Source organism: Panthera uncia (genome assembly GCF_023721935.1).
Source record: "Panthera uncia isolate 11264 chromosome B2 unlocalized genomic scaffold, Puncia_PCG_1.0 HiC_scaffold_24, whole genome shotgun sequence".
Taxonomy (NCBI): domain Eukaryota; kingdom Metazoa; phylum Chordata; class Mammalia; order Carnivora; family Felidae; genus Panthera; species Panthera uncia.
In genome coordinates this window covers 37,570,579-37,585,680 of record NW_026057580.1, presented here as the reverse complement: position 1 = coordinate 37,585,680, position 15,102 = coordinate 37,570,579, and the positions used below count along the sequence as shown (strand labels likewise).

At 36.3% G+C, this 15,102-nt stretch overlaps 1 protein-coding gene across 5 annotated transcripts in view; it reads left to right on the top strand.

The window, feature by feature from the left end:
- Positions 1-15,102, top strand: part of COL12A1 (collagen type XII alpha 1 chain) — a 116,988-nt gene that overhangs the window by 29,393 nt on the left and 72,493 nt on the right. For 4 of the 5 annotated variants that reach the window (XM_049652882.1, XM_049652879.1, XM_049652880.1 and 1 more), the window contains 4 exons: positions 6,480-6,752; positions 12,892-13,158; positions 13,600-13,792; positions 14,669-14,790. The exons of the other annotated variant lie outside the window; for it this stretch is intronic. In XM_049652882.1, the coding sequence (XP_049508839.1) occupies positions 6,480-6,752; positions 12,892-13,158; positions 13,600-13,792; positions 14,669-14,790 (855 nt within the window). The remainder of the gene's footprint in view (positions 1-6,479; positions 6,753-12,891; positions 13,159-13,599; positions 13,793-14,668; positions 14,791-15,102) is intronic. 5 annotated transcript variants of the gene reach the window in all.

The following is a 15,102-nucleotide window of genomic DNA, read 5'->3' as shown; positions in this document are numbered from 1 at the left end:
TAATAGCAAACATATTCTATTAAGCTGTGATTTTTCTAAGCCAAGTGTATAGCTAAACTGTTTATAATTTTATAGTTTTGTACAAGTAGTATAGAAAATCTACCAACTTCTATGCATGTGCCCCCTCTCCCCCCACCCCCCGACACACATATTTGATCAGAAATTACCTCTAAGGGAGATACATGAGTAGTAAAATAGATCTTAGAAATTACTGTTTTCAATTTCCTGAGAAGGAGGGAAGTGAGATGATTAACTATAGTTAATTGATAATTGAATTGTAATAATACTTTTTTCCCATTTACACCAAAGCTCTTTACTACAATGAAGGATTATATAAAATGCTGCCAGCCTGATTTTATTAACATATTTATCCCATTGCATTATGTGTGGTAAACTTGACAAATATGTGAAAGCATAGTTGTGACTAAATTAAAATAGTAGATTTTTGCCCCTGGTTATTCCATTTCATTTTATTGTATTAACTCAGCCAAATCCACATACCATATACAGGAATAGGATATGATGGTAAATGCAGGGAGTGGAAAGCCAGAAACAGAGCCAGGCAACTGCTTTTGAGGGCCGCTGTTTTTCTAATCTGTTTTTCTCTTGGGAGAGAAGGTGGTAAGAGCAGACCTTGAAGGAATGTTTCTTCCATCCAGAGGCATGGTCCAGCCGGCAAGAGCATTCTGTAGGTTGAAATTTTATGGATTGTCTGAAGCGCATTCTATTCAATTCAAAAAATATTAAAAAAAATATTTAGTATGGTCTACAACCATCCCTAACTTAAATCCGTTTCCTCGTTTGTTGAAATGTAGCCAATGATCAGAAAATTCCCCTGTCCCTGGAAGAGAGATTTATTAGCATTGGCATTGGGGAAGTTCATGGTTTGCTCTAGGACTGTGTGAAATAGAATCACAAAGACAGTGTTTATTACTATTTCAGATCCAAACTTCAGAGGAATCTGAGCACAAACTCTTGGGTTTGATTTACATGATTCCCCCCCCCCTCCCCCCCGCCTTGTTGTTAAAGTAGATTTAATGTAATTACTAAAGCACTGTTGTAATGTAAAAGTACTTTAGGTCCTGATGGAACTTTTAATTGTCACTGTTAGTATTTAGAGAAAGGAAAACCTGTTCATAGAAACCCTGAAATGAATAATGGCCATTTTTAATGCAAAGATTGACCACAAATGAATGAAAATTTCAGTTTGGGAATAATATGGTTCGTTTTGTTTCTGAGTGTTGTTTTTTGGCTATGGAAAAGATGACTTTTCAACATTTCCTTTGTTGCAGTTGCTATAGCAACCTGCCAACTTCCTAGACATGAAGAACTTCCTGTACATCAAACCAAGCTAACTCAGCTGACATTTTGTTACAATGAGGTTTTTAGCACATCATAGGGATTCCTCTGCATGATGTTGAGTAGCGTGGGGCCTCTCCAAGACAGACTAAATAAGGTCTCTATGTTTCCCTAGATTTATTGCTATCTCATAATTTGAAAAATTATATGTTCTGAGTATAACAACTCTGAGGTTTCCTGGGAACTTTAGCACAATTACCAAGCAGCAATTCATATTTCCTTTCCTGCACATTAATGGCTCATCAGAGAAATATCTAAATCATGTTGGAGACATAACAGTTATGGAAGAAATCTCAGGCTTTGAGGTTGAAGAGTGACTTGTTAAGCGGTTTTTAAGAACTACATACTGCTTAACGTACTTGTTAGCTTATCAATAGTGAACTTTGTCCTTTGGAGTGGTGGATCTAATTCTTTGGCTGTAAATCAAGTATGTTTCCACATAAACGCGGAAGCAGGTTTTCTGTATTCTGCTGTGGAAAGTTGGATGACTTTTGAACTGAGCTTTAACGGAAAAGACAAATTGATTTAGAAGAGGATTTACATTACATTTTCAATTTAATTTCTATTTTTGAAAGTGGTATGTGAAACTCAATGAAAGCTGACTGGAACAATTTATACAGTTTCATTTCATTATGATTAATTTTTCAGTTATCATCATTGGCTAATTTGCATTATAATTATATTTGAATTGGATGATGATTTGCTTTTCAGAAAGCAAATGGAAAAGGGCTAAGGAAACGTAGGAAAGTTACTTAAATGAGGCATTAGTTCTTTGGCTTCATATGTGGAAAAAGCAGAAATCAACCCCTTGTGGATGTTCAGATCATGAGAAATGCACCTGTCTAAATTACTTCCCACAACGGTTGCTCAGAGATGCATGTGAGCAGGCATGAGAAAAACGACTTTTGAGTATATCTAAATATGTTTGATAATCAGAGAAGAGATATTGAGTATCAAAATCTCAAAAACTGATAAATTTTGTGTGTTTAAATCTACGACAGGAAAGCATGTTATTTCTTATAAATATACTGGTACTATACTGGGGAGGATAAGGTAGCTGGGAAAACTATTGAGAAGGATGAAGATGAAGGCATGCCATCATTATAGAAGAGGACTTGTTTGAAACGATTGCCAGAAATTCTATTACCAGAAATAAAAGTAATATTCAAAGCATAGGCACATACCCCAGAACAGCAGAAAACAGGTACCATGAAATTAAATATTATTGAGAACAATATTGCTTATGTGAAATCTTGAACAAACTAAAACATCATAAAACAAACATTTATAAGTCTTGAGGCAGAGCGAAAAGAGGGACTCGAGGAGGTAGGAAGCCTTTGCTAAAGTGGAAGTGGATCCAGGTTCTGGGAAGCATAGTGACAAAGGGGCAAAAAGACTGCTGGCATTGGTTCCTGTTCACTGGACCGTTTCTATAGCTTCCCCTTTTAAGAAACAGTAATCTCTCCTGTCGAAAGGCTACACGCTGGTCTTCTGACATCTTTCCTTTCTTATTCCTCTTCCTTTCCTTTTCCTTCCCAGGTTTTCTAAAAAGAGACTCCCAAACCCAATCTAACCAAACCAAGCCAAATACTCTTTCTGTAGTTATTGATGTCTGAAGTTCCTCAGGTCAAGGACAAAATGTGCAATTCGTATTTTAAACCAAAGCAAATGCCTAGCTAGGTAACATTTCAGTTGAACCTCATTCACAAGAAAATGTGATCAACTCTTGAATAAGAAGCATGTGTTGAGAGCCACTTCCTTTTGAAACAGGATGAAGGGGAGGAGAGAGCAGTGAACATCACACGTGTGTTATGGGGGAGAAAGGATGTGATGAGAAGATCCAACACACTTCTCAGTTCTCTGAGGGTCAGCCATGAGATAGAAAGAGACAGAGGGTGAGCAGGGGAGGGGCAGAGAGAGAGGGAGACACAATCTGAAGCAGGCTCCGGGCTCTGAGCTGTCAGCACAGAGCCTGACACAGGGCTTGAACCCGTGGACTGTGAGATCATGACCTGGGCCAGAGTTGAACACTTTACCAATTGAGCCACTCAGGCACCCCATACCTGTCTTTATTTTGAAGGAACCTTATTTCAGAGTGAATGCAAGTGTGAGGGTTTCTTCCTGCACTGACCAAGCACATCTAACAAATAATGGCCTTAGAGAGGAGCATAAGGAAAAAGAAAGAAATGAGAAAAGAATAAAGAATTGTAGGGGAATGAGAATAATAGAGATTTAAAAGATTTTTTAGGAAGTATCAGTGCTTAGGCATATCTCCACGTATTTCGATTTAATTGATTTGGGCATGGCCTACTCTTTGGCACCCCAGGTGATTCTATGTATCTTATCAAGTCCAGTCCATTTATTTTTTCCAGGGCCCCAGGGGGCGACATAGCCTGCTGGTGGCTTGCTCAGCTGGTTGCACACCAGGTCTTAAGACCAGCTTGGCCACTTGATAGTCTGCCAATTGTATCATAGGATACAATTCAATTGCTTCATTTTTTTTTTGTAAACCAATATTTGTCCAAGCTAAGATTCCATTTAAATAATATTTTTAAAGGGTTATAGGTCTGATAAAATTTACTTGTCATAAGGACATCATATTCTCAAAATTCTTGGGTGTAATGCAGCAGCTAGAATACTCAACCCTCCTGCTTTTTTTGGGAGAAAAAAAAGTTTACCAATGTGTTTGACAAGAGCATAAGCTTAATATTTAAGAATATTCTTATCACGCCGACTGAAGCCTGTTGAAGCAGTTTGTCTTGTCAGTCTTGGCTTCTGGATTGAGGTGCCTTTCTTCCTTCTTTGGATTTCATTTTCTTTGTTACTAATAAGGAATGTTGCAATGCCACTGCCTGTATATAATGCCTTTGGGTGTCACTGGCAGATAATATAATTTTTTGAGGATTGTTTTCTGTAATTGAGAATTTACTCAGTGCTCATTGGATTTAGTGTTGTCATGTCATTAATTATAACTTAAGAATGTTTTTTAGTTAATGCTTCATTTGTATTTCAAAAAGTGCTTTTATAGACTCTTTTCTGGACATTGATAAACCTTGCAAAGATATTTACTGAAATTTTACTAGTATTTTGTTCCAACTTTCCAGGTCCTGAGAGTGTTAAAACAGTTGATTAAAGTCTATGGGAATGCTTGTCTAGTGAACTAGGCTCCTTTTGTTTGTAGCCCAGAAATGTCTTTGTGAATGTATGATTGCTTCAGCCATAATTGTCTAACTATTATTTTCTCACAAAGAAATCATTAGCCTGTGTTTGTGAGATTGATGTCTGTTGTCATGGAAATAAATAGTGTCACAAACTCAGTGCTGTACAAAGTAGGGAGGAAAACAGGCTGAGGAACACAACCTTGGAATGGAAAAGATGCTGAAACTATTATTTGTAAGTTACTTCAGTATTAATTTGGAAGATATTCCCATATTCTATCTATTTATCTTATACTTTTTTTTGGAGTGCCATTAATGCAGCTTTTGGCTCATTTAAGTTCAGTCACTTTCAAGTACAACTATTTTACAATGGCTATGCCTAGCTGCAGTTTATGAAATTCAGAGGCACATATGAAAACAAGGTGTATATCAAGCAAAGGAAACATGTGCTGCACATTGAAAATCTAGAGACCAGTTGCTGGGGTGTCAATGATCAAAACAAAGTAAAACTTAAAAAGCAACAACCAAACCGAATCAGAAACAGTTTGTTTATATTCCCCCAAGTAGAGAAAATATAAAAATATGTGGCCATTTAAGTAGGAAATAGAGTTCAAGAAGGCCTTCAAATGAGTATTAGCCTCAAGCACTGTGGGGGGGAAAAAAGTCAATGTGTTCTTGAAAATAAGTATTCTGGGTTTCAGTGAAATATGTAACTAATTTCCCTCCAGAGATGAGATGTCCTGTCAGCAGTTAAAGTTATTTTTAATGGAGTTAGAATTTTCCATTTGTGCTTGGGCTCTGGTAAGATGCCCAGCTCCTGTTTTATTTATTTTTCCCTCTAAATTCTACAGTATGATAGGTTTCTGTCTATCCAGATTTATTTATTTTTTAAATTTATTCTTACCTTTACTTTTTGTGCTGAAATGTAGTTGTTTCGTCATGAGTATTTTTTAAGATACTCATTTTTACTCTTCAAGTAAAATAATAGTCTTCAAAATTCTTGTAACAACATTATATATCATTTGCTTGAATATAAAACAATTACTGATGAAATGTATGCTGTAGAGACAGATACTTTTATATTTATGTCATGCTGTGGCATAAACCCTAGTAAAGGTAGCCAATATAAAGTGACCTGTATATTTATTTTACATTTAAATTATGGAAAGTGAGGGTTTTATTGGAAGACATCTGTGCCTCCTATTAAGTTGAGGTTTCCATATTTTTCCATTTGGGTTGTATTTTTTTTTTCTTTTTTGAATTGAAAGAGCCAAAATTTAGTAGCAGACATTTTCGATCAGCTAGAACAAGTGGTGTGTTTTATTTTGATGACTGATGGCTTTTAAGTTTTCCAGAGGAATTGGTGGTTTTTAGTTTCATTAGAGTTCAGCTCTATTGGAAGGTTTCACTTATACTTTTAAATAGCATGAACAAGTAGAGTTTTCATGAAAAAACGATTGCTGGAATTAATATTTGCAAGTGATATGAAGTCGTTGAAGTTATTATAAGTCATCCATTGAAATGAACTTATTTAAGTTACATCAGAGAGAAAAAGATGATGCTAAAGATATAAAGATCTTTGTGAACGATGGCTGACTATGTTGTAAAGCGGAATGAAATGAAAAATTTTGGGATTTAGGTGCAATTTTCCCTTTGAAGAGAAAACATTTTTAGGCACGTACCCCTTCATGTTTGGATGTCATCCTTGTCCTCAGGGGCTTTACGATCTGACTGGACGTACAGGGACCAGGGTGATAGGTAGGAATCAGATACGATTCTAAAGTTTGAGTGCATCAGTCTGCTGCACTGACAGGAAAGGACAGGTGGCTCAGAAAGAAGGAATGGGCAACCTTAGACAAACTGAGTCTGAATTCAGCAAGTTAGCATGTGCACTAAGATGAAGGAATATTTACGTATCTAGTAGATAACAGAAAAATGATTTCCCTTTCATTTCTATTCTAGAACGTGGTTCACCTAAGGATTTAGTTACTAAAGATATCACCGACACATCAATTGGGGCTTATTGGACATCTGCTCCAGGAATGGTTCGAGGTTACAGGGTTTCATGGAAATCGCTTTATGACGATATTGAGACTGGAGAGAAAAGTCTTCCCAGAGATGCAATTCATACTGTGATAGAAAATCTGCAGCCAGAGACCAAATACAAAGTTTCAGTATTTGCAGTTTACAGCAGTGGAGAAGGAGAACCTTTGAATGGAGAAGCCACGACTGAATGTAGGTAACAGCACGAGGGTGTTTGTGTTTGTGTTTGTGTTGGTGCTACCTAATAGCTATCAGCTCAAGTGACAGTTTAACCATTTGCCTTTCTTTCTTTTTATGTGATAAATGGGGTCTGAAAAATTAGCATCTTTTAAAGAATGTGGTTTAAATTCAAGTTTGCTTGGTTCATTTAGTATAAAAATTATATCAAATTTTGAAATATCGAATCCCATCCAACTACCTATATTTGTCTCTTTGTCTTTTTTCCTGATAGAGTGGTCAGCTAGTTAGATCAGGAGCTATGGAGACAAAGAGAATGCAGGCACGTTTATAGCTATGTGACTTTGGGCAAATTACTTAATTTCCCTTGAGTTTCAGTTTGCTTATCTGTAGATTGAAGTCCCTAAGAGTTGACTTGAGATTAAATGAAATGACAGTGTGCAAAGCGCTAAGCATAGTGCCGAGCCACTTAGAGTTGATTGATAAATGATAGTGGCTATTGAAGCTATGATTATTATATACCCAAGACTAATGCTAGATTCCTAGAGTCTTTATTTTATTCCTTTTATATTTGGTAAGGTTAAATCAAAAGTCTACTCAGTGTTTTTTGATGGCTTAGGTTTACCTTAATATCATTAATATTCCTTCCTGTGAATAGTTTTGAATGACCTATCATCATTTATTATCAGCTGGTTGGTGAAAGATGTGCCAGCATTTCATAATTCTCTTTCCTAAAAAACCATTTGTTAACAATAGGAATTTATTTTTTTTAACTTTATTTATTTATTTTAAGAGAGAGATAGAGCAAGTGCAAGCATGAGCCGGGGAGGGACCGAGAGAGAGGGAGAGAAAGAATCTCAAGTGGGCTTGCTGCTGTCAGAACAGAGCCTGATGTGGTGCTTGATCCCAGGAACCATGAGATCATGGCCTGAACCGAAATCAGGAGTTGGACACTTAACCAGCTGAGCCACCCAGGCACCACCAAGTATAGGCATTTCTAAGAATTTGTAGGAGAAGATTTTATTCCTTTTGTTTTGGGAAGATTTGAGGAAAAGGGAAAAGAATGGGACCTTCTTGAATTTCCTTTTATTAGAAAGAAGTGGAAGAAGTGGGGAATTTTTTTGGGTAAAAGAGAAGAGAGGGAAGTGACATGAGCAATTTTAGATAAGTCCTATATCCTGATTTTAAGTTGTCTTGAAGTCTTTTGGTCAGAGTTGTCTGAAGAACTCATCTCTCTCTTTTTTTAATCACTGGAAAACTCAGAAGAATGTGTCCAAGTTTAAATTTGTGCAAAATTAACCAGATTTAAAACGAACTCCTTATTGGAAACTTAAATATGTGAAAAGGCACATTGCTCAGATATTCACATGATTGGTTTCCATGGTAGTAAATGAACTCTTGTGTCTGAATATATTGGCTGATGTAGTTTAAAAATTTGGCAGAAGTTCATCTGGCAGAACTTTATTTGTTGTAAAGAGAAATCATTTCATAAACTAGGCCAGATATTACACATATAGCCAACTTTATTTGTAGGAGTGAAGATACAGTTCATGTGATTGAGCAGTTACAAAAGTATCTGTATTTAGAGGGGAGCTTTTTCAAAAATCTTCTCATTTGTGTCTTCTTCCAAAAAGACTAAGTCTTCAAATATTTATTTGGGACTGAAAATCTCCACAGGGGATATGTTTTAGCCAAAAGCAAATATGTTAACAGAAACCCTAAATAAACCTTCATCTCTAAGAAGCTGAGCCTCTAAGAAATTTTCAATATTTTTTTGACTAATTGATTGAGTTAAAGGTAAGTGAACAGAAAGGCCTCTTTTGAACTAGGAGCAGAGTAGGCAGGAATGAAACGTACAGTTTTCAGAGTTTCATTTGTGCACAAACTGCTCAAACATCTAAGCAAATGATAGAGAAGACAAGAAACTTTCTTTGTTCTACTTCTATTTTGTTGTTGTATTTTATTTTGCCCTCTCTGTGGAAAGTAAAGCAGTTTAGAAAGTACTTGAGAAATCGGAGTCAGATGTGGTACTTGGGTGGTGGATGAATCCTAAAGTATGGATAAATGGGCAGAGTCACTAGGTCATGCTCTCAGAGTTTCTCATAAACTTCCAAGGGGACATTGTGGAAATATTTTCGGGAGTGCTTTCACCTGAAACTCGGCAACATGGTGTGCAAAATGCTGACACAATGAAAACCATGGATTGTGGCTAGAAAGCCAGCAGATGGGAACCTTTCTATTGGCGCTCGAGTTTATGGCAGCTGGGTTAGCAGAGGTACAGTGGGTGTTGGAAAGCATCTTGTGAGAGCTTCTAAAACATGAAAAGCACTTACAGATGTGAATGTTGCACCCTTTTACAGCACGTGGCATACCTATCAATGAAGTGAAAATTTTTGCTTTTTGCTCATGGGAAGCCAGCGAGGCTTTTTTTTTTTTTTTTTTTTTTTGCCCTAAACTTTAAAGTTTTCCATGAAGACTAGGGTAAGATATGTTGTACCTTATTTCACCTCGATTCTTTTATTTTAAAGAATTAAAAGGCAGGAATATAATTGCGTTCCTTGAAGCATTTCAAAGTATGATTTACAAAATTTGTTACTAACATCTAAATTTGGGACTGTTTTGAGGTTTGGGATCTCATATTTTGGGGGATATAGGTGTCTTACAAGACCAACACTTGTAAGAATTAACTGTTAATTTTTCTCAATTCTGAGTTGTGAGAAGTTGGTCTGGAAATTTTGTGCAAGAGAGATACACTTTGTTCCACTGAATAAAAATTTAGGAATAGAAACAAGAGGTCAGAAACATTAGCACAATCTTTTCTAGAAAAGTGTTAGACACACATCAACTTACTCAATATTTGTGACAATTGGAAATGATACTAATCCAAATAGATTGTTATTCTATATAGTGCTCTTTCTTATACTATTTCCAAAAGTTTTTGTAAGGACTTTACATTTTTCCTTTGAAAAAAATATAATAAATATAAATATCATATGTATATATAAATAATAGTTTACTTACCTAGAGAATAGTAATAGAGAATTGAGGATTAATCTGAATAAATGTTAGTATTTATAGAAAGTAATGGGCTTTGCTGAGAATTCTTAGTGTCTTTAAACCCTAAAATAAAAAATTGCAACCAGTTTACTCTAAGTTTAACGTATACTTTTGCATCTCCCAGAAACAATCCATAACCATATATTGAATTTCTTTTTTTTTTTAATGTTTATTTACTTTTGAGAGAGAAACAGAGAGACAGAGTGTGAGCAGGTGAGGGGCACAGAAAGAGAGAGAGAGAGAGAGAGAATCCAAAGAGAGAGACAACAGAAACCAAAGCAGGCTGCAGGCTCTGAGCTGTCAGCACAAAGCCCGATGCAGAGCTTGAACCCACGAGTCCCGAGATCATGACCTGAGCTGAAGTCGGACACTCAACGACTGACCCACCCACCAGGCGCCCCACCATATATTGAATTTCTTTATCTATTTTGTCATTATTTGTCCTTTCTATATAATGTATCTTTTGCTTACATAGCTGCTTTAAAAATTTTCTTTTTATCACCGATTTGAAGCAATTTGTTTCTGATGGGCCTTGATGAAGTTTTTTTCATACTTGTGCTTGGGGCTTATTGAGTTTCTTGGATCTGCGAGTTTATACTTTTATAAAATTTGAAAATATTTAGACCATTATTTTTTAAAAATACTTTATTACACCCCATTCTCTTTAGGTACTCCAATTATACATGTATTAATTTGTTTGAGGTTATCACACAGCTTAGTATTGTGCTGTTCAGCCTTTCAATCTTTTTTCCCCTTGTGTTTGATTTCAGATAGTTTCTATTACCATGTCAACAGGTTCACTAATTTTCTTTCCACAATTTCCAAATGTTTAATCTTAGACATTGTAGTTTTCATCTCGAAGTTTGGTTTGAGTCTCTTTTATATGTTCTATATCTTTACTTAACATGCCTAATACTTTTTCTCGCATTATTAACATGTGGGATATAGTTGTAATAGCTGTTTTACTGTCCCTTTTGAATAATTATGTCATATATGTCATTTCTGATGCTGTTTCTATTGGTTGATTTTTCTTCTTCTTATGGGTTGTCTTAGCTGTAACTGCCACAACAAAATACCATTAAGTGGTGGCTTAAACAACAGAAATTTATTTTCTCATACTTCTAGAGGCTAGAAGTCCAAGATCAAAATTCTGGCACAATTTGATTTCTATTGAGAAGTCAGTTCATGACTCACAGATGGCCATCTTCTCACTATGTCCTCACGTGGCCTTTCCCCAGTCTCCGCATGGAGGTGGGGGGAGAGAGAGAGAGAGAGAGAGAGAGATCATGCTCTGATGTCTCCTCTTCCTCTTATAAGGATTTCAGCCCCATCAGATTAGGACCCTAATCTTACTACTGTATTTAATCCTGATTACCTTTCCAAGGTCCTAACTCCAAATACCATCACATTAGAGGTGAAGGCTTTAACAGATGAATTTTCAGGAGACACAGTCACTCAGTCTATAACATAAGTCATATTTTTTCCTTCTTTGCATGTCTGGTAATTTTTATGAGATGTCAGACTTTGTGAATTTTACTTTGTTGGGTGCCAGATATTTTTACCTTCTTATAAACATCTTTAAGCTTTGCTCTGGGATTCAGTTAAGTTATTTGGAGTAGTTTAATCTTTCTCAAGCTTCCATTTAAGTTCTGTTACAACCAGACCAGAGAATCCCTTAGTTTAGGGATAATTTTGCCCCATTAATGGGGCATCACTGGGAGACTGCATGAACCCTAGGAAATAATTGTTCCTTCTGCTGCTTTTGAGTAGTTCTTTCCCTAGCTTTGGGTGGTTTCCTCATACATATGCACTGATTAGCACTGGGCTGAAGATTCCAGGAGGACCGCTTGCAGATTTCTGGAGCTTTTCCCTCTGTTACACCATCTCCTCTTCAGTACTCTGCTCTGCAATTCTAGATGCCTTGGCCTCCCCTAACTCACAAAACCATCTCCTCTAAGTGAGATCTAAGTGAGATCATCAGGCTCCATCTGCTTTCCCTCTTCCTGAACTGGGGCTGGAAATTCTGTCTAAGCAATAAGCCAGGATAATCATAAATCTCACTCCCGTTTGTTTTTATCTCTCAGGGATCACTGTCCTACCTTGCCTGATATCCAGTGTTTGAAAAATTTTGTTCAATATACGTATTTAGTTTATTTCGATTTTTTAGTTGTTACAAGTGGCCCTTGCCTGTTTGAACACGAAAATTTCTCATAGGATCAAGAAAGATTCTTTACATGAAAATTTCTCTTAGGATCAAGAAATGTTCTTTGCACTGTTTCCTTCAGTTTAGTGTCTTTGTGTAGAAATTGCTTATTATCTTTGAATGCTAAGATTATTGAACTGAGTGAAATGATCTTGCTTATATGCTTTAACTTTGTAAAAGAAAAGGGATGTGTGTTGGCTTTTTGTGGATGTTTAGTGATCTGTTTCTGATACTGATATAGTTATTAATAATTGTGAAATATTAGTAAAAGATAATTTAATAAAAAACATTGATTATATATTTATCAAACACTTTTTACATAGTGTTCCCTAAAACACTCAGTGTATACCAGTTTGTTTTTAGAACCCTGGAGATATTTTTATGTGTTAGAGTTTCCTATTCTTTTGTGTTCATGTCAGTGGCAGTCACAAAAATAGGGTTAACTATAGTCAACTCTGGCTAATCATTTATGGACCATACTTTTTACTGAAAAGACCCAAATAATATTTCTGACCCTGCATTCATGATTTTTAGTATTCTCCACAGCATGATTGCTACTGGAATTCTTTACGGATGGAAATATAATAAAAATTCTAAAGCTCATCTCCGGAAATGGATGTTTTCTTTACTAAAGTCTCTAGAATGCAAAAGGAAATCCGTGAAATATGAACTTCCATTTTTTAGTTATTAGCTAGATAAAGAGAAAACATCTTACCGTGATCTCACGGAGATTAGGCTCACACACCATCATGAATTTATGAGAGATCACATTGCTAAGCAAAAGAATACTGTACATATCTAAGAAACCACAGTTTCTTTTCACATAAATGGGAAAGAAGACATGTATATTTTCTTTCAACACGGTATACATTGTAATCTCCTTTTATCCCACAGTATCCCCAGATTCAAAAACCTTGAAAGTGGATGAAGAAACAGAAAACACAATGAGAGTTACCTGGAAACCAGCACCTGGGAAAGTCATCAACTACCGTGTTGTGTATCGCCCCCGTGGGGGAGGGAGACAAATGGTTGCTAAAGTGCCACCCACAGTCACCTCAACAGTGTTAAAACGACTTCAGCCCCAGACCACATATGACATTACAGTTCTCCCAATATACAAGACAGGAGAAGGAAAGCTTAGGCAAGGATCAGGAACAACAGGTATAAAATAATTTTTTTTTTGGAGGGGGGGCAAGAGTATAATATATTAAAGGAAGGCTTTAATACATCTACTTTATTTGTTAGTGCCTAAAATTAATTCCATAGTAAATTAGATTATAATAATCAGATGGGATCCTGATTAGCATACTAATCCTGGTAAAATGATTCTACATATTAATGTTCTAATGCTAATATGATCTTATGAATAGTGAGAATTATTTATATATCCATTTGGGTAGCACTTCGTTATCAGGATTTTTATTGGATGTTATGTCTGGTGCTACCACATTTTATAAATATACAATTTGAAGTGTTGTGTTTGCGATGATTCCCATGTACATCACTTAGATATCGCTAATCTGATTTCTTATTGCAGGGGGTAATAAAAAACCCCAAACCTAGTCTTATGGATAATATTTTAAAACATTTTTATCTTTACAGCTTCTCGGTTTAAATCACCCAGAAACCTCAAAACATCTGACCCAACCATGTCAAGCTTCCGAGTGACTTGGGAGCCTGCCCCTGGGGAAGTAAAGGGTTATAAAGTCACTTTCCACCCTACGGGGGATGACAGAAGACTGGGGGAGTTAGTGGTTGGACCATATGACAATACAGTTGTTTTGGAGGAACTTAGGTAGGAATGAACTATATTCAGTTATGGTTAAAAGATCGAATAGCTTATGTAAATTAGTAGGACTTACACAGATAATCACTTATGTGTCTGATTGCCAGCAGAGTGCTTAAAATCAGCTGAAGTTGCTTTCTTAGTCTTGTTCTTACGGAAGATGAGGTTAGGATTCAGAGGCCAAGCTGAGTTTTTTGTGACATTTTAATGGTTAGGAATGGCATCTTTTCAATAACATCCTGCTTTTTTAAAAATTAACTTTCATGTTTCACAATGTCACCAAAAGCAGCTTGTCCCTAGCCAGGCCTGTTGAAATGTGGGGGTTCTTGTGCCTTCTGGAAAGGCCCAGGTGACTCACACTGAGATGCTGAATATGAATCCTCTTCCAGGGTGGGCCATGGGAGAGAGAAGCAGGACTTTGTGCTTGGTGCCAGCTGGCAGGAACGGGAAAGGGTGGGCTGATTAAAGGTCTCGCTTCAGGCTGTGCAGTGGAAAACAAGGAAGTCTGAGTTTGAACAGCACCCTACATTCATCACAGTAGGAAGAATGGACTACTGTGCATTGCCTTTTGGAAAGTTTGTTTGTCTCAATCATTCATTCAACGATATTGAAATCTATATAAATACTCATTGTTTACTTTTAGCAGATTAGAGAGGATGAAATTTATTGAGGTTGCTATGTGCCAGGCATTGTGCTAGGTACTTTATGTTACCTTGCAATATACAGCATTTAAATTATTTTCTTAAAGCCCATTGCTTAGAAGCAGTACCTTTTAACTTGCTGTAAGTGGACGTTTGTAAAATCAAGATGAATGTGTTTAACAAAGCAAAATGTGCTACCTCTTGAGCCAGTTCTACATACAAACTATATATTTTAACATTTCAGGGCAGGTACCACCTATAAAGTAAATGTTTTTGGAATGTTCGATGGAGGAGAGAGTTCACCCCTTGTTGGACAAGAAATGACAACCCTTTCTGATACAACTGTCATGCCAATTTTATCCTCTGGTAAGAAACTGAGTTACATTTCCCCAGGAAAACTTAATATTATGATGCTATTTCAAATGTGAACTGTTAGGTTAGTCACACAGTGAAAAGCAAATATAAACACTTTATACTACAATATGCTTAAATAATTTGCACGCTTAAAAAGGTATCTTCAAACAGCTGGCTAAACATACCTTTGACAGTGTTTTTTAAGGCCTATCTTGTCAGCATTTGCATTGGTTACATAGTACTGTATTATTTAAAGCTGAGGTTTTGCAATGGGTAGGTTACATACATTTTCTCTCTTTTTAATAACTAAAATGCAATGTTATT